The sequence below is a fragment of the Osmerus eperlanus genome, chromosome 9, assembly GCF_963692335.1.
Source record: "Osmerus eperlanus chromosome 9, fOsmEpe2.1, whole genome shotgun sequence".
Lineage (NCBI taxonomy): Eukaryota > Metazoa > Chordata > Actinopteri > Osmeriformes > Osmeridae > Osmerus > Osmerus eperlanus.
In genome coordinates, this window is record NC_085026.1 from 6,359,484 (window position 1) to 6,379,021 (window position 19,538).

At 36.6% G+C, this 19,538-nt stretch overlaps 2 protein-coding genes across 3 annotated transcripts in view; one reads left to right on the top strand and one right to left on the bottom strand.

The window, feature by feature from the left end:
- The first annotated feature begins 37 nt into the window (after positions 1-37).
- On the top strand, positions 38-5,869 carry commd8 (COMM domain containing 8). Its single transcript, XM_062469006.1, has 5 exons — positions 38-166; positions 678-833; positions 1,638-1,790; positions 2,748-2,903; positions 3,431-5,869. Exons 1-5 carry the CDS (start codon positions 122-124, stop codon positions 3,449-3,451), a joined length of 531 nt encoding a protein of 176 aa, XP_062324990.1. The 5' UTR covers positions 38-121; the 3' UTR covers positions 3,452-5,869.
- A 3,919-nt stretch (positions 5,870-9,788) lies between these two features.
- Positions 9,789-19,538, bottom strand: part of gabrb1 (gamma-aminobutyric acid type A receptor subunit beta1) — a 29,918-nt gene continuing 20,168 nt past the window's right edge. For both annotated transcript variants that reach the window (XM_062469001.1, XM_062469000.1), the window contains exons 7-10: positions 17,060-17,194; positions 16,654-16,806; positions 14,368-14,621; positions 9,789-11,884 (exon numbers count right to left, since the gene is read on the bottom strand). In XM_062469001.1, coding sequence (XP_062324985.1) covers positions 11,537-11,884; positions 14,368-14,621; positions 16,654-16,806; positions 17,060-17,194 — 890 coding nt within the window. In that variant the 3' untranslated portion in view covers positions 9,789-11,536. The remainder of the gene's footprint in view (positions 11,885-14,367; positions 14,622-16,653; positions 16,807-17,059; positions 17,195-19,538) is intronic.

A 19,538-nucleotide genomic window follows, 5' to 3' on the forward strand; every position in this document is an offset into this window, starting at 1 on the left:
GTGGAAGAACCTTACAGATGTATGCAATCTGCCAACCAGAATCGGAAGAAGACGAAGAAGAAGAAAACATACCGGTTGTTGACATCATACGTAAAGGTTGAAGGCGGAAGTTGATGTAAACATGTTGAATTTACTTGTCAAATTACCTCCTGAATCATGTCCAAAAGTAAGTTTTGTAAAGAGCCAAAATATGCATTTATTCACTTTCGTAATTCCATAATTTAAGGGCATTGTGGGTAATATTTAGCACTCCGACATCATAGACGCGGCCTACATTGTTAGTCAGTTTTACATAGCTATGTAGCGTTATGTGACAGCAAATTCTCAAATATCCTCAAATCAACGTCTACACATCTATAGAACGGTGGAGTCAAAAATCAAATTGACCGCAGTACTGTGCATGCTAAAAGTTGAATGACGTTGATGTCCATTACCGCAGTGTGACTCCGTTTTGCCGACGTTAGCCTATGCCATATATTGCATGAATATGTGTTAATCTTACTGTTCGAATTATTTCGGAATGGAAGAAAAATGTCTTGGAATGTAATGTGAGAAAATAAACACCAACGCCATAGTGGATTCATCTTGTCATAAGTTCCATAGTACAACCCACACCTTAACAAAATGTGTAGTGTATGATACAGTAGTCCACATGGTAAGCACTTTCTATCCTCCAGCTCCTGCACAGGGTGGTGGATGGGGTATGCGGACGAGAACCCCCTCAAATGGCTGATTATGGGGACACGTGGAGCCTAGATCAATGGCTTCAGCTCTTGGACTCCCTCTCCTCTCTGTTTCGACTGGCAGTGGGTAAGAAGATCTCAAATGAAGAGGTGAGATGGGCAATGAACTAGTGCAGTTCAGGGGTGCATAAAGTCTTTGGAAGTATTGTAGGCGTAGTGGTGTTTAACATTTGCATATAATGGCACAGTGATTGTCTATAAATCCTCAACAATTTTTTTTGTTGCATTTTTAATACATTTATGTACATGACCCAATTTACAATGACAATTTGATGTCTTAACACTAATGACTAAATAAGTCTGGAAATGGTCTTATAGCTTGTCTGCTTGTCGAGTCCCCACCTATGCAGTAAGTAGTCACAGTATGTTTAGCATATCCTTTGTGCCCTGTCCTAATCATAGTACAGTAAGCATACAGCAAAATTGCAAATGGGTCCAACCAACATTACTGCTTACTGTTGCGAGTGTTATCTAGGGTAGAATATTGTAGGGCAATTTCATACAGTGTGACAGGTCATTTGTAATTTTCTGTGCATTGCCCTGTAACATTGTTATGTTCTTTTACATTTTTGACCACTGTAAGACTACAATACTTACATACTACATGTACTAATATGTACATACTACCCAAATATAGAGAACACTATACTCTTCACTTGCTGGGGCTTTTTGCTATATTATTTACCATATAATGAAGCAAACTTACAACAATGTGGAAAGCAGAATAGAACCCGAGCCTCTGTGTGCCGGTGTGCACCTTCAGTGCAGCCATGATGGTGTAAACTATGACTGCTGTGTGGGACCCACCAATAGCCAAGTCAAATGGCTGGTTGTGATTACCGCTTAACATTAGGGTCTGACAAAGTAAGTGCCAAACCTTTCTCCCCTGGGCAGGTTACGGCATTATTGGCAGGCATGGAGAATGGGTACAGGGAAGCAGTGATGATGGTGCTAAGGGCCAGACAGGAGGAGATCCATCAAGCATTAGTGGAGAGGACGAATTCTGTGTCCAGTGCCACCCTCCAAGATTTTGACTGGAAGATGAAGGTAGACTACACAATGTGTCTTTTTACATTTTGTTTATGTAAAAGTAAGAACATAAGAATAAGATCTTGAATGTAATAAACTTTTTTATGTGCTTCAAACTGACATCCCTGCAATCAGACTAAAACCCAAGTCCAAGGAAAATGTTAGAAAATAGGATATAGCATTGCAAAAGTTAAAATAATGAAAAGACAGATCTGACTGCCAGTTTGTATAGCCGGAAGCTGTGAGATAGCTGTATTTGCAAGATCAGGACCACACGAGAATGAATCTTGCCAAGCTTTAAGTTATACGTTTGTGCCCGAACCACAGTGATTCTGACCAATCAGCTTGGAATGAGAAACTTGTGGTAGCCGTGGTTGAAGTTAGCCAGTCATGGACAAATGGTTCATCCAAATCATTTTTTTTGTTGTTGTTTTAGTTGCCTGCCCTTTTCATAAGTTTCCGTGGATGACTTACTAGATGGATAAGTGTTACAAACCATCTTGCAAGTCAGGTTAGCAATAGATAACGTATTAAGGTGGTTGGGTTAGTCAGCAAGCTAACACTACACAAAGCTAAGTAATGGTTAATGCACCCAGTGACTTAGTTCTTAGTGGTTATAACCAATAATGCTGACATTCCTGCCAATCTATCTTACACCTGACAGCAGAGTATGAGATCAAAGTGTCTCTCAAAGGTTAAAAGTTAAATCAAACTGACCTTACCAAAGCTTGGGTTATTGGCTTTGTTGGCTGTTATTCATCACAGGTAAGTGGACTAAGTTAAGGTGGCTGGTGGAATCATTCCTCTTACATGCCAATGCCACATCATACCCACTTGTGATGTGTGACGGGTGAATTTAATGTCATAAAAAAAAAGTCTTGCGTAGGTCCTAAAGTGCATAATGATCACAAGCTAACAGTCCTAACTTCGTATTGCTTCTTCCCTTCCTTTATCTTTCTATTTCCATCTCTTTAGTTGGCTTTATCTAGCGATAAGATTTCCTCTCTTCAGACTCCCCTGCTGGACTTACATTTAGGAGTGCAGCAGAACGGAACCCTAAAGCCTGTGTATATAGAGATGAACAGAGAAGAACTACAAATGCTTATCAGCTCACTAGATGCCGCTAATAAGGTAAACACCAATTGTTGATTCATATTTTAAATCACACTTTTGATAGCATTGTGTAATTGTGACAGGTATTTTCATCTGCATTTAAGCCATGATCATACAAAAAAATTAAATACGGATGAAAGTGCAGATTGTAATCTTTCAAATTATGTATCATACATTTAACATTTGATACTTAAAGAAATGCTCATTTGAATGTTGGTACCCTTTAAATCAACGAGCAGAGAAAATCCCCTTGACCCCATGGATGGCCAATTCGCTGATGGATTCAAGACGTATCTGATCAACTGATTAATTGCTGTTAAATAATTCCCCCTATGCTTTTTATCAGAAATATCCCTCTGTTAATTTCAGTGAAAGTCTATTCATACTTTTCCCCATATATTACATTAAAACTGTGAATATTTTAGTGTTTAAGGCACTTTGCTTACATTATGGTTTTGTATGTGTGCATTTTCTATTTTTATGTTTTGGTAAGATCTTCCAGTGAATGTGGGTGTATTTTAGTGCTGTTTGTTGTGTACTTACAGGTGGTGCTGCAGTTGAAATGAAGGTGCCTGCATTGCTGACTTTCACCTCCTAGATTTTTGTATGTATAATGTTATTTTCTAACATTTAAAAGACAAGAAGATTATCTGAATTGGAAACATTTGTGAATATACAGTACAATATATATTCACAAGTTCACACGTTCTAAGAAATGTTTGTATTTATATTAAAACAAATTGAATGCCAAAATCTGCCACATGAATATCAATGCAAAAGTATAATGACTAATCTTTACATTTTCAAATACAAGTGATAATTAAGATAATTCTATTTACTTACTTTATTGTAGTGTTTTCTTTTTTGTCATATATTTCATAATTGCACAATAAATCTAAGTAATTGTGTGTCCATTACAAGATGGTGGGTTGATTTCTAACATTCAAGCATCGTTTTCAAATTTTTATTTCTGATTTATAGGATCTTTTTTCTTTAGATTGCTGAAGTTTAATTAAAGGTTCTATTTTTGTGAATATTTTGGATGAAAGGTCAAGAGGGTAAACAATGAAGTTTTTTTTATAGCCAGTTTTGCTCATGTACCAGTACTAAGGGAGTCAGATGGCTGAGCAGTTAGGGAGTCGGGCTATTAATCAGAAGGAGGTTGGTTCGATTCCTGGCTGTGCAAAACAAAGTTGTGTCCTTGGGCAAGGCACTTTCCCCTACTTGCCTCGGGGGGGAATGTCCCTGTACTTACTGTAAGTCGCTCTGGATAAGAGCGTCTGCTAAATGACAATGTAAATGTAAGCGTGCCAATAATAGTGGAGGACACTGAATGTGTACTCTGCACTAAGGTTGGAGTAAATTCTGCTTCCGTTTCATCAACTGATAATTTAAGCTGAAATGTTCATTGCATTATCTATATTATATTAATTCTTTCTATAATTGTTTTTCATGTAAGTGAATAGAAAATACAAAATAATTGCATGTGCCCTGATGTATCTTCATAGGCAATTCAACTCTATTATTAGTTGTAGTAGTAGTGTTAGTAGATTTATTATGAAAGGCTTTCAACTGTATCACTTGATTTCAAATTTCCAAACCAAACTCCAAAATTATCTGTGCATACCAAAATATAGGATGACACACACACTCAGTTCACTGTAAAACATGAATGCTCACCAATTATGGAATCTCTTTTTCTCCGTCTGTCACACACGGACACACAAGGTCAGTAATGCAATTAGGCCCAAATGAAGTCCTATAACTCATCCAGCACTAGTCCCTCTAACTGTGAGCTGTTATCACATGAGTATCTCAAGCTGAAGTCCATCATAGCGTTAGCCTTAACTAGTAGATCCAGTGGCCAGCTGTTTTATGTAATAGCCTAATGAGAATGGTGGTGCAACTTACATTTGTGCTAATGTTATAGTATTACCCTTTGCTAACATTAAGGTCACTTGATCAAGGTTCGCCTATCTTTACTGGTCTATCCTAAATGTACCTCCCCTGAGGCATGTCTACCACAGCACGAGCGAATGACATCAAAGCAATGTTGTAGGTAAAATATAACATTTTGTACATTTTGTAAGTGTAAAAATTGTCCAAACTGTGGATTTTGACATTGACACTAATGACAGCTCAGTTCTGTGTATTGGTTGGTAGGGATGTCAGTTATTTTATTTGAATTTTATACTTTGAAATCCTTACAATTTAAAACAAAGGATTTGTAGTTTGTGCTCTCTTTCTTACACACATAAACCTACACACTCATGTCTGCTCGAAGATATTTTTGAAGCAGAAAAATCACATGCTCGCCAAATTAACACACACACATACACACAAACTCAGGCCCACGCACGCAAACCATTACACATGAGAGCACATGTAGAGCATGAGAAAATTGTACAGTAATTTTACACAATAATGTTCAGAACATTTCCTTATCCCTCAAAAAGCCTTAGGGAAACCAGTTGTTTAGAGCCTCCATTTGCCGTTGTTGTCCAAAGAAAACGTGTCCTGTCTGGTATGCAAGTCTTTGTTGTGAGGAAAAGCTTTTATCCAGTCTGTAAATTCCGACTCTAAAATGACGACAATAACAGCAACAAAACCTAACTCACAGGATATTCTCTACCTTGAATTTAGATTGTCATTGTAATGCTGGAATGTCTGACTACGATCTACTCTTATGTATAGTATGTACTGTATAGCGTCATAAAAGTTCTGTGATGATCACTGTTTTGTTTCTTCTTCTTCTTTAAAAAAAGTACAAGTCAATTTGTTTAAATTCTACTCACTAGTTATAATTAGTGGAACCCTGTGAAAATATTGAGATTCTTGTTAAAGGCACAATATTCAGCCATGAGGAAAGAGCACACTGCTATGTATTGTGTACTGTAAAAAGCCTAGCTTTTTGTAAGCCCTGATAACACAAGCAGTCCAAATGTCTAATTTGTTATTTAGCTCATTAAACAACTGAAATTATACCACATCTGTGTTGTGTTGTTTGGTTCCACTGGATAATGATAGCAGACCACGAGAGGACCAATTACTTAAACCCAAATTCTGGCACAAATGTGAACCAGCATTTACTAAAAGTACATTTATGAAGCCAAAATCAGTACCCAAATTTGTGATAATCTGAGGTGTGTGCAATGTATACACGCCTGATAGGACTGGCCACGTCAATGGCCACAGCCAACTATAATTATATCTCCATATTGACATACCAGCCCACTTATCATTAGCTACAGTAAAAGGGGGATTTGGCAATTTTATATTATCAGTCTCAGACAGACAACTTGACTTGTCCGTGGGGGTCTTTTTCTCAGATTTAAACTTTTGGGTGTTCCACAATGTAGTATGAAAGAACTACAGTGCCCACATCTGCTAGCACCAGCTATCATGTAGAGACCAACACAATGGCATATTAGAACATGATGATTGGGTCGTGGGTGAAAAGCTGAAAGTACTGAGCGATCTCAGTGTGAAATACTGATCTAAATTATTTTACAGAAACATATTTTAAATACATTAACTAGATAGTCATTAGAAATAGCATTGATAAATCATCCACTGCAAAACTACCAAACATTTTGTGAAGAAATATCGAAGTACACAGAACAAGTATTGTTTATAGTTATCTCTATGCTCTCTATCACTTAGCTGAGTGTAGATGTGGTATGTATTTGCATTCATATACAACTGTACTTCTTCACACATTTGTTTTACAAATGTAAAGATTAGATTTTTGGGTATTATTACTCATGACTATCCACTTTATAAAGTAAGCTATATTATAAATGAATGGTCATTCATCCACATTACACTGTTTGAACTTTTTCCAGATTTGGCCAGCTCATAATGTTTTATATCCTTTTTAAAGGGATAGTTGTCCTTTAAATACAAAATCACCAAGAATGATGCAAATGTGTTTTGCCTCGCTGAGCCATTTAAAAAATGTGTCTCAATCAATAGTACATTATCTATCACAAACTGTAAAATCTCTCAAATGTATTATTGTTCATGTACTCTCCTAAACACACTCATAATGTTCTCAGAAAGTTGACTACACATAAATTGTATAATGGTTAATCTACCGGTTAAAGATTAATCTACTGCACTGTACATAATCCAAAAATCCATACCTTTTTTTAGTCCACCCAACAAATTGGGATTTGTATGATCAAATAACATTAGACTGCTCAGATTTATTACAGATTACAGCATTATACTCTTGAGAGATGTCACTTTTGAGGTTGCTTTCGAGATTGGTGATGTGGACGCAACACGTTGAATTATTTTTGCATAACTTAGTTAAATTCTCATACAATTTCGCTAAGACCAGTTAACTTTTCTTTTCGGATGGCAAAGTTTATGTATAAAATATTTACTAGTACTCACAAACAGCCATATACCCATTCAGTATACGATACAATATGTCTACCACTAAGTTTTGCTCTTTTATGCAACAAAATTACAGCCTTAGTTATCTTAATTGACCTGACTGAATAATGTGCCTGTTCTGACACGGATGATTAAATGAAGTCTGGTGGAAAATATACTTTAGGTCACGGAATTATCCCCAGCTATGCGGGCAAAATAACTGGGAAAGAGGAAATCAATTGAAATCTAAAGAAAGGGAAAGGAGCTCCAGCAGAGTTGAGAGATACAAGTACCGTATGACAATGTTAAGAGTTTCCTTTCTTTCATAATGTTTGGTTGTGAAATGTTATAGTTTAAATCGTTTAATGTAATAGTTTGATTTAACTCTGAATTAAATATGTTGTATATAGTGAGATATATACATTTATATAGAGATGACTGAATACTGCACCTTCAATATGTATTATCAGGGCCTACATGTTTCGATGTGGTTTAAAAAGCGTAGTGACATCATAAGTCATTCTTTACCAAACTTCTTTTAAAGAAAATTACATTTTACATGCTCACAGACACTGTGAGAATAGATACAAATTTAAACAAATTTAGTTTACTTTTGTAAGATTAGTCAAATTCCAATTATCATCTGTCAAGTACTTACCCTAAATGCCATGATTGTTCAAAAGCATACAGTATAATGATTATAATACAAGTAGCCTCAACTACCAAGCATTGCAAAGCTGCATACAAAGGAAATAAGACAGTCTTTGCTTTACAGTGCAAGAAGCAGGTAAGAATGCATGCATTTAGCATTAACAAAATCATTTGATATAATTATTCAAATTAATAAATTCATAGAAGACTACCTTAGTAACAGAGTGGATAAAAACAGAATGAGAACAGCCAAAATCAAAGCCACAAACCTAAACTTCATGTGGCACTTTAGGTAACTGTTTAAATGAAGGGAATATACATAACACATGTATAACTTCTGACAAAGACTTCATAACACAATTATGGAACTGTAACATTTATGTAAAATTGTGGTATGTTGATGCTTTGGTTGTCTACTTGTAGCTTATAGACAAACACTCTGAAGTGTAGTATTAACAAGATTTCTTTCCTTTTAATCTGATACATAGAAGCATTTGCTTAGCCCTAGCCTCTGCTCTCTTCTCCTATAGTAATTCTGGGGGGCAACAGGTTGGTCCGAAACTTGATTATTTTGGTTTTATCTATACCCTACTCAAAAATACCATTATGGTTTGTTACTCACAACCTGATTGAGACTCTTGGGAAAGGCTAATTGACAGATATTAAATGCTGAGCAACACATTTGCAGTTACAGAAGCACATACCTTGAAGATACCTTGCGTCAAACTAATACCCAAAACTATTGTATATTAAATAGATGCAATACAAGTCAATACTAATTCATTTCCTTTGGTAAAAAGGATAAGAATACAATTGCATACCAACCCAACCACGTATTGTATGTATTGTATTGGCTAAACTAGTATTCCTGTCTCTTATTTGGGTCTTATTTGCTTAAAAGAGAGTAAGCCCAAGATCAAACTTTGGTAAGTCCAGTAACATAATGTCGACAAGCCTAGCTAAGACTTAGTGCCTGAACTCATAGCTGATGCTGGGTTAATTGCACCTTCTACACGAGCAGCACATTTTAGCTAGCTCTCTTTACTACTATAAATTTAGAACTTTCTTAGTCCACAGAAGTTCAAACATAGATCTTTCTATATTTAGTCAGCTACTTTTGTAAGCATTGTGTCTGCTGTATTATCAGCAAGTGTAAAATTCATTGCATTCATGGTGCCTCTTAATTAGGAGGATTTCGGGTATGATTAGCCCTATGAAACAACCTGAAGTAGTGCCTCTCCAATAGATAATGCCAGTGCCGTGATGAATATTAAAGTTGGTAGTTGAAGTTGTAGGCTATTGCTTTAGAACACATGGTACCCATGATACGATTAGGCTGTGTGGACAATTTCATATGTTGACCACAATACTTTCTTGGTACAAACAATTTGTGTTTTGGGAACAAGTAGTATCTACACTTTACATTTGTTTCTTTATATAAAAGCACAAAATGGACCTTAATCAGTTACCATGATCCATTTTAGGCTGCCTCAAGAAACTGTGATTTCTTGATTAATAGAATACAAGAACAGGATAACTGAAACTGTATTTTATATTGTAATATTGTAACAACATGTTGTTGTTGACCATTGCAATACACTGATCTCTTCCCATTGTGTTGCATATTCACAAGGTTGGCCAGTCTCTGAACCTTGGGACCTAATCTGACACTTTCTGTTTCTAATTCTTTCATCTCAGCCCACCCTTTTAAATATATAAAATAAGGCTTTCTGGGGGATTGATTGGTAAAATGCTGTAATTGACACTTTAACACACCCAATTATTATAAAAAATGCTAGATAGCTGATTCAAAATTGAAACAATGGAAAGTGATAGTGAGTCTGTAAAATCAAATGCAACGTTTGCAACTGAAAGGTCATAAAATGTTTAATATTTCTCATATATTTGGCAGCCAAATTGATTTAGATACATTTGTAGCCATTGCCAGAGCCAGAATTTCTATAGCAACTTCAAACCGCACATACAACATAAAATAGTAGCCACAACGTTTACATTTCCACACGTTTGCTGAAATCCACAGAGGGATGTTTTAAAAATGAATAGACTGGAGAGTAATTTTTATATTAGGACCTCTATTTTAGCCACAGAGAATATGATAACCTGCAATACTGTATGTGGAAGAGGTATGGTCCTTTATGTGTTATATTGTACCATTCTAAAAATAATGTAATTTGGTAATCTAAAATTTAAATGTGAGGAAGCATATAATCATTCGTAAATCTATAAAAAACACTCACTAATGTACTGACGTTTCAAAAACGTTTAAGCAATAGGGGCAAAAAAGAGCTGAGATTTGCCACCAAATAATAAAAAGTAACACTTTTGCAAAGATTAGTCGGAATCAAGACCAGGCTTTTTAGTCGTGCATAAGTATCAAACATTGGGGTTTAACAACAAAAAATACTCTTAAGAATATATATTTGACTGAAAACAGTATGGTTTGTGTGGACATTTACTTTGAAATACTAAATGAAACAAATGTATATAAATACTTTATAAAGTCTGACACAATAACTTTGAGGGTGTTCTGAAGTCTTATGCAAGTTGTTATAAATGTTATTCATACCCCTTCATCAAATTAAATAAAAAAATCTGCACCACAGATCAAGGCCCAATTTGGAGAGAAAAAATATCTTCCTTCCTCCCTTTCTATAGATCTTCTCCAATTCAGCATACCAGATAGGTGAAACAATTTGCTCAGTCTAATTTATAGATGATGCTAGTCTACATGCAGGCTAAGGCTAGTTTAAATACTGTTCAGATGCATCCTTGCTTTGAGAGATGACTTGTGCCTAGATTTATGCCTGGATTTAAACTGCAGCACATATTTTTACCCATCCAAAAATTGCTACATCAGAGCATGCATGAAATGGAGTAAGGGAGGGTGCTTTTGGAGTACTCAGAGTGTTAGGCATTAGCTCTGCCCAGGAAACACAATGGTTAATTTAGTATTAGCATAGTTGAACCAAAAGTGGTCTACGTTTCATAGGATAAGCACTCAACTTCCTTTTTAAGTCTCCGGATGAAGTTTAACTTAAGTTTTGCTTGAATCACAAGATAGGTTTTAACCAAGTAAAACTGCCTTTATTACCCATTGTTTTTGCACTGGGCTTCTTTTCATTCTTTTCTCATATTTTTTTTTTAACTTTGAGGCAAACAAAAGTTGTGTTTGGTCAGCATGCAGATAGTGAGAGGAAATAAGTAGGAAAAGGAGTTCCAATAAATAAAATGCCGTTGCCTTCTGAAGGAACAATTGAGTTACCAAAGTCTACATAGTTGGCAAAACGACTTAGAAATGCAAGTGCACAGCTCCACCGCATCTTGATTCATACTAATTTTTACTTTTCTTCTGTATGGATTATTACAGCAAAAGGTGAGAGGATTTATTAAATTATATGTTTTCTTTTATATATATATATATATATAATATTAAATTGTATTTACACTGAAAAGACATCCGCAACGCCTCACATTCCTTAACTCAAGTCATACAAACGGGCTGAATGAATCCCCTTCCTTGCCCTCGCTGTACAAGACCTAGCTAGCTAAAGAAAGTGCCAGAGGCTGTAGAGCTGCATAGGCAGTCTAGTACCACCTTAGTTGACATAGTAAAGCCAGTAGACCAGGTTGAAGAAGGTAAAAGCAATAGGGAAGATGACGCGGGACCACTTGTCAATAGCATTGACATCTGTCAGGTCGGGGATCTTCACTTTGAGCTGAGAAGCCCTCCTCCTCAAGCGCCCCTTCTTGTGGCCGATGGGACGGTCAATGGCCGGTCGACTATACAGGTCCCTGCTGGTCATAGGCTTGCGGTACTGTATACTGGCACTGTCGTAGGAGAACATAGTAGCCCGGGGGTCCCCGAGAGCCCCCATCATCTCAGGCCCTCCCATCTCGTTGCGGAGGCCCATGTTGGTTAAGAGGATATTACCATGGGCATCAACCTGAGGAGAATGGGGACGCAAGAATTATCGTCAAATTGTGTTTTGATAATAATGGGAGCATTAAGTGTGGCCAAATACACTTGTACCAAATGGACATGCACACTGCACAGGAGGAAACATTTATTTGTTTGTGTTGATTGGCCAACTGCATACTTGCATACTTGAATTTGCCCATGATTAAGCCGATGTTTTTCAGAACTCACAGAAAGCATAGAGATGGATGCAATATTCTACATGAAAGTACAGTGAGGTCCCTAACAAGTCTGCTTTAAAAGATTAGATCATATTCCAGTAAGATTGCCCATTGTATTTTACAATTATTTCTGTATAATTTTGCAAAGATGTACACTACCAGTAAACACCACAATCTTTCCAGATTGTATAACAATGTACGCCATTCCAGGTCCGCAAGTATTCTTAAATTATATAATATAGCACGTAAATAATTGGAAATAAATTAATAATTTAACAAAATGTTAATGGCAGATTTAACAGCCAACCACAAATGTGCTAGTTTTTCTACAATTCAAATCCAATATTTCTCGGAAAGTTCTTCCCAACACTGTTGCACTTGCAGAAGGTGTTGCACTTGTAGGTTGCATTGCTTTCACCCTTCTGTTCAGTTCATCCCAAGCCAGTTTTCTGCGGTTTCAGTCAGGAGACGTTTGGATGTGCATTCCATTATTTGAAGCCTACCATCTTATTCTTTTCTTCTGAAAGAAAATCCATGTTCTACTTGAATATTCACCATTTAGTAATCACCAATGGTACTAATGAATATTGAGTAATCACCATTCACCATTGAAATTCACCACTGCTCAATAACGTAGTTCTGACATAGCCTGGAGGTATTTTTGGGGGTTATTATCTTGACAAACCCTTGACCAACTACTGTAGATGTATAACACAGGGTGTTGCATGGCGCTGCAAAATACTGTAGTGGCCGTTTTGGTTTAGAGTGCCACTTAAGTTGCCAACTCGTTGATCCAGCAAAAGAGCCCCAGACCATCACGCTACCTCCTCCACGTTTGACTGTTGGTGTCACACACCGAAGAAACTCTTTTTTTGTATTTAGCCATTTAGCTAAGGCTTTCTTACTGCCACTCAACCTATCAAACCTGCAGATCATAGTTTTCTCTTCACAGTTAAAACTGAAACTGCTAACTTCAAACAGTGTTAAGATATGCTTGATGCTGTTGTCCTGTGAGCCGCTTATCACACAAGCCGTTGACACTGAAACATCTCTTCTGATTCTGTTGTGGCTTTGGGTCTGCGCAACATTTTCCTGTCAAGCATGTCCTCCAGTTTCCAAATACCTTTTGATGGTGTGTAGGAAACTGTACTAACTGTTCCCTAAAAAAAGGAATCAAAAGTTTTGTTCTAGCCTTTGGTAATTTACCACATACGTTTGTAACCATTTCAGGTTAGTCATAGAACTTGAACTGCTAAGAATTTAATAAAAACTGTAAAATAGGGTTGTTCTAAAACTTTGGACCGGTAGTGTGTAACTTTTATTTGCTTAAGCTACAATACTCAATTGCATATTCCTATATTTACTAATAAACTGTCCAAGATTACCAAGGGAAAAATGATTATAATAAGGTTACATAACCACCACGCACCATCAATCGTTTAGTGACAGATTGTACACCCTGTTTGCCTAATTTATTATACACAGGAAGGGACAATTATTCTCATCCTTTTTATTATATTTGGCTAATAACCAATGCTTATGCAGCCCACCTCTGTCAATGGCACAATACACAATGGCATCATATAGTACACATGACATTACATGACAATCACACCAACTGCAAAGTAAGCCAATTTAGCTAAAAAAAAGCAGCTTAAAAAAAGTTTTTTAAATTTGTAATGACTGATATCGCTTGATTTAGGGGCACACTGTTATCATAAAAAATAAAAAAAATATCATAAAAAATGTATAACTTTACAAATGTTGTTTTGACATTCATGGCAGTTTTTTCATGGTATTCATGTCACATGCATGTTGGTCTGTCTTAATCAGGACGATATGTTCATTTATTCCACTTTCAATCCGCAACCAATTTCAAAATAAAAGTCCTTACATACAATGATGATTGGTCCAGTTTTGGCAATGCCAACTTGGCCAGGATCTCTGGCTCTTCCATAGATCAGACTGCTGGCCTGTGCCCTTAAATCATCATGCTCCAGCTAACGAGGTTTGCTGCAAAACATTTTTACTTTCTTTCCTCCTCACTAATTACCCAATAAACTCCATTGAATAATCATCCAGGAGATACAATTGTTATTGTGATCCGTATAAGTATGCCAAAGATCAGTAGCAGTAAGGGCCTGAGGCTGGTTTGCAACCTCAGATCATTTTAGACTTGTTTAGTCAACTTTCTCTCCAGTTTAGCAGAGAAATGAGCAGAACAGCAGTGGCTTGTCCAATGTGGAATAGAGGCACATTGAAATGCACACTTAAACTATGCTTAACTTACTTGCACTTTGTTACTCTCCAGTTGGCTCTTGTTTTCATTGTTGGTCTTAGCTGCTCTCTCAGCCACCTTCTTCTGCAAATGAGGGCCACGTCCAAAGAAAATGTAGTTGACAAAAGCATACTCCAACAGGGCAAGGAAGACAAAGACAAAACAGCCCATCAAGTAGATGTCAATAGCCTTTACGTAGGGGATCTTGGGTAAAGTTTCTCTCAAGTGGGTGTTGATTGTGGTCATAGTCAGCACAGTGGTTATACCTGAAGAACACGGGAAAAGATTCAAGGTTTAGGTTAGAGTTAGGAGATTGTGCCACAATGCCACTAAATAGGATCAATTTTATACGCCACATTTGTATGTAGCAGTGCTATGGATGACTACAGAATCAAGGACAATCAATTCCTATCCACGTAGCTTGTAATAAATGGTAACTGCAGCTATGTTTATAACAGTGAATATAAACAGCAACATGAACACCTGAAACTTAAAACTGAGATAGCTATATAGCGACTGCTGGGAAATGGTTTCTGCACACCTGCTTTGTTCTGAGGCTGATTAGCTATGATTAGTAGATGTGTTATGTGCCTGCATTACTGTTGTGTGACTCTGCGTGCAATTGATTTCTTTTTCTGTCAACATTCTAAATAAAAGTGTGCAAGCAGTTTCAATCTAAGAACTTACCTACAGCAAGCTTGAAAATCATGCAAATTGTGCAGCCTTAGAAAACATGTAGAAAAGTCTATCCTTTTGTAAATCAGGAAACACTATTTCATAAATGGTTCACAGAGGAAATGTGTTAATAAAGTTATTTAGATATGACTTTCTAGTTTGATCTTCAGCATTTTTACGTAGACGTGAATGATTGCTGTTATAGTAAACGTTAGAGTAGATGGAGGTTACGACTGAGTACGTAATCAGACAACAATCTTAGAAGTATGTCAGATTAGTTAGCCTGGCATTCGCACTGAAATATATATAATTTTTATTTTATTCATTTATTTAACATCAAAATTACGTGTACATGTATGGGTAGTTATACGTTTTGGGTATACAAAACACTCAGTAAACCATGAGACTCACGTCAGAGGTATATAGTACAGCATATACACACTAAAATACATACGTTTTACTCAGTCACTCATATACAAATCCATTTGAGACATGTAGAGGACATTTTACAGTGGATATCCATGTGGATCTCACAGGCATTTGTATGCGCAAAACAGACAAAAATGTTTGTTTCTTTACAAAACACAGAAACATATAAATTGCCTGAAATGTATTTTTTGTGTGAAAATAACCTGGTACCCAAACTCAGGTTATATCCCTGATCACAGTATACAAACTGCCAGAACAGATGGACACTCCATGCTCAGGGGTTAGTGTGTTTGTTTGTTTGCCCATCTGTTTTGTTTGCATTTGTGTCAGTGAAGCGAAGTGTCTTTAAGTCAAGACACTTTATGGACACAGTTTGAAGACACACCGTGCTTCTGATGTTTTGTGGGACACTACAGGGGGACATTTACTCAGGGGGACATTTACATTTAATTGTCCTTAAGTGCTACACTAATGTGCCCACTCCACCACAAAGGCAATTCCCTTCATGGTACTATACTTGTGGGAAGTATACAATTTGCCACAGGCTCAAAATGTGTACAGTACACACATTGAGGCTTTGTTAGTATGCTCTAGCCTATTCTAGAGAATTGTGTGTGAAAGTGAGTACAATGCTTAGAAGGCTGCATATCACCTTCCATTGGACACTGTGTTTAAGAACATATGGTAATGATTTACATGAACTATATATACACATAACACATTCATTACCCGGCTATAGGCATTCTGTAGTTATGCCATAACTTATCCAGTATGAGTCATAAAGCCATAAAGAGTAAAGTCATTCATAACATGATTTGGTCCCCTCGGCTTGCTTTGGTTGCTTTTACTGACATTTCGTAGATAAGCAGGATTCCACCAGCAGATGCAGATGACACAACTATCAACAACTACTCTTCTACCATGGACCATTTTAAAATGCAGCAATGGTATTTGCTTTTAATTATATAAAATTCCTTTGGTTTTGGAGTTTTACCTGTATAATTAATGTGTCATGTATATATAGTTGATGTAAATTGTTACTGAACATTGTATCTACATCAGTGAAGTGTGAAATGTGTTTTTTTCCCTGGACTGAGGAACTAATTCCACTGAAAATCTTGAAATAATAGACTACAGACCTAATGAACCATAGATCATGATTATCCAAGAATACAGTTTGTACAAGACATTTACCCAATGCAACTCTGGCCGCAGAGGCGTCATAGTTGATCCAGAACGAGACCCATGACAAGATGGTGATAAGAGTGGAGGGCATGTAGGTTTGTAGTATGAAGTAGCCAATGTTCCTCTTCAATTTAAAACTCAGGGATAGTCTGGGGTAGGAACCTGGGAGATGAAGCACCACACATAACATTTTAAACACAAAGAACAGCAAGGAGATAGAATCTGTTTGGTTATTAAATCAATCAAGGATGTTTTCTTTTGGGTTTTTTCTTCAATGGAATTCCAATAAAGCATTTATTCCAAAAAGGTTTTTTTCAGGAATGTCCCGTTTAAAATGTTACTTTCCTTTTATAATTTGCTTAATACATTTTTATCAACCCCAATAGTGTTAAGTGACTTATCCTTATAAAATTACCTGTGGCAAATACTGCTTTCTTAGACAGGGTTTGGTAGTCTATGATGTCGAATTGGGGGAGTTCGATGTTCTCTACCCCAGTAACTGATCTGCTACCCTGCCAGTAGAATTCAATGTCATCAGTTGTGTAGCCATCTGCAGAAAGAAAAACATGTTTACTATTTGATCATAATTTGTCATCTCCCATGCTGTTAAATTCTCCCATGCTATTACCTAAATCGGATCATTTAGGTAATATCACACATTTTTTTTATGAGAATGTGCATTCCATCATACTTTAGTTGATTCTAGATCAGAATGAAATCTAAAAAGAAACAGGCCAGTAGAATGGACAGACTAAATTAGCAAAATGTATGAAAAGTGTGCATTGGAATCTCTGATTTATCATTCTGACTAAATTTAACAAATAAGAAGAGCACCAATTTCATATAAATAAATAACTCATAACTCTCAGTAGTTATAGAAATTTAATTGGAGAGGATAGGATTTTTGTCCCCTCAGACTTTTCAGATTATCTGAAGGAAACTGCAGTATTGGAATTAGCTAAGTACGTATCCCTACTGGAGCGATCCATAAGTAGATTTTTTTCTTTTCTTTTCTTTCCCTTTACTTTCATTAATATGAGAGGATCTGTGGTTATCATATCAACTGGAAAAATGACTGTGGGAGAATAATGTGGGAAATTATGATGTAAGAAAAGTCAGCTAAATTCACCAAGTGATGTCAACCAATCAAATATATTTAGGAAGAGTTATTTTGCCTACCAAAAGGCAACTGTGATTTCCGTTCATTATGAGCCATTGATTGTTTGATTCGTGCCATTTGGATAAGGTTGTTCTCACAGGCATACAACATGCCCCTGCAACCCCTGTGGCCCAAAGAGAAGTAGGGACTGTTTCATTACTACCAAAAACGAAATACATAAATATATCATATTTACTGTGAATAATATACATTAAATATATTTCATTAAAATCTCTATTGGCCTTTGTTTAATATATAAATATATTGCAAGAGGTTTGGTTTCATGCTCTATTTTTATTTATCCTTAGCAATAAGAATCTGCTGTGTGCAGCTGGTTGTTCTTACATGTGACAGGTTCTGGTATTTTGGTCCGCATGTAGGTCATGGTCATTTTTCGTTTTTTTTTTTTTACAAATCCTGAAAGTTCAGATTGTAAGCTTTCAAATTATGGATCAATTATGTACATTACAAACTGAGAATATTTGAAGAATATATGTTTGTTTTAAAGTTGGTACCTCATAAATCAGCAAGCAAAAATCCCCTATAAATATTTTGAACATTTTCATATTTGCCAGATCCCACAGACAGGTAATGGGTGGAAACAATAGTTTGTTAACTCCACCCCCAACCATATGGACATTGGCATTGCGACTGCACTAGGCTAGCTAGCTAACATAGCTACCAACTGTTTGGCGAAGGGAGGCTTACGGCTGTCAATCCTCTGCATGTTTAGCAGCTAGTCTAACAGAAAAACATGAACATGCTTGCCAACATATAGCTTGATGATCACTCAGTCCCTAAACAGGACAGATAGATATTAAACTTGCCCAAGTACAAAACATAACATTTCATGGCAGATGACAGTACTGTAAATCATTAACATTTTTAAATTTTCATCATGCATGATACACAAGTCTATTAGATTTCCATTGTAGAGTTTTCTTACAGGCAGCGATACATTTGTTAATAACAGTGGCTATTAATGGCAGGGTAGGGAAGTTTTGCAAACCTTGCAATTTTATCTTAAATTACCAAAATATCCCTCCCCTCCTTTCGAAACCACTCCTCCAAAACACATGAACTGACTACTGCCGGGGGGTAGAGACTAATTATTGAATGGGCTACCTGTCGTCTGTCTACCTACCTACCTGCGAACACTCTGTCCCTGCACTCAATACGTGTTACTGTAGTTTTCAACCAGGCTAACATGCTAGCTTGAAAGTAGTGAGTACTAACGTTAGCCATGTTAATGTTCATTGGAGTGGATTTCAAAGGAGGGGGAAGAATATAGTGAGGAGAACGTGGTCACTTTAGTCTCAAATGTGTCTTAAAGAAGGCTGACATGATCTAGTTCCGAATATGCCAGTCAGCGCTGTCTGTTGATGTGCTACGATTGCCAGAAAGATAGCTTGGGGAGGAAAGATCCAGGCTGCGGGCTTTGTTAGCTAAATCAGCTAATGGCTAATTATCCTCTGGTTAACACGAGAAGAGAGTCTTTCCTGAGACAAAGGAAAGTCCAGGAAGGAAGTTAGCATGAGCGACATTGCACAAACTTACAGACAGGATCAACAGTGATGGCGGCGGGTACAGGCTAGTAAAAGAATTGCAGCTTGACGATTGATACTACAAATAAGGGACACGCATGACATGCATAGATAATGAGAAATGACAAAGACGCAAATTTAGAGAAATAGACAAATTAAACACATTTGATATAAATAGAAAATAAAATAGC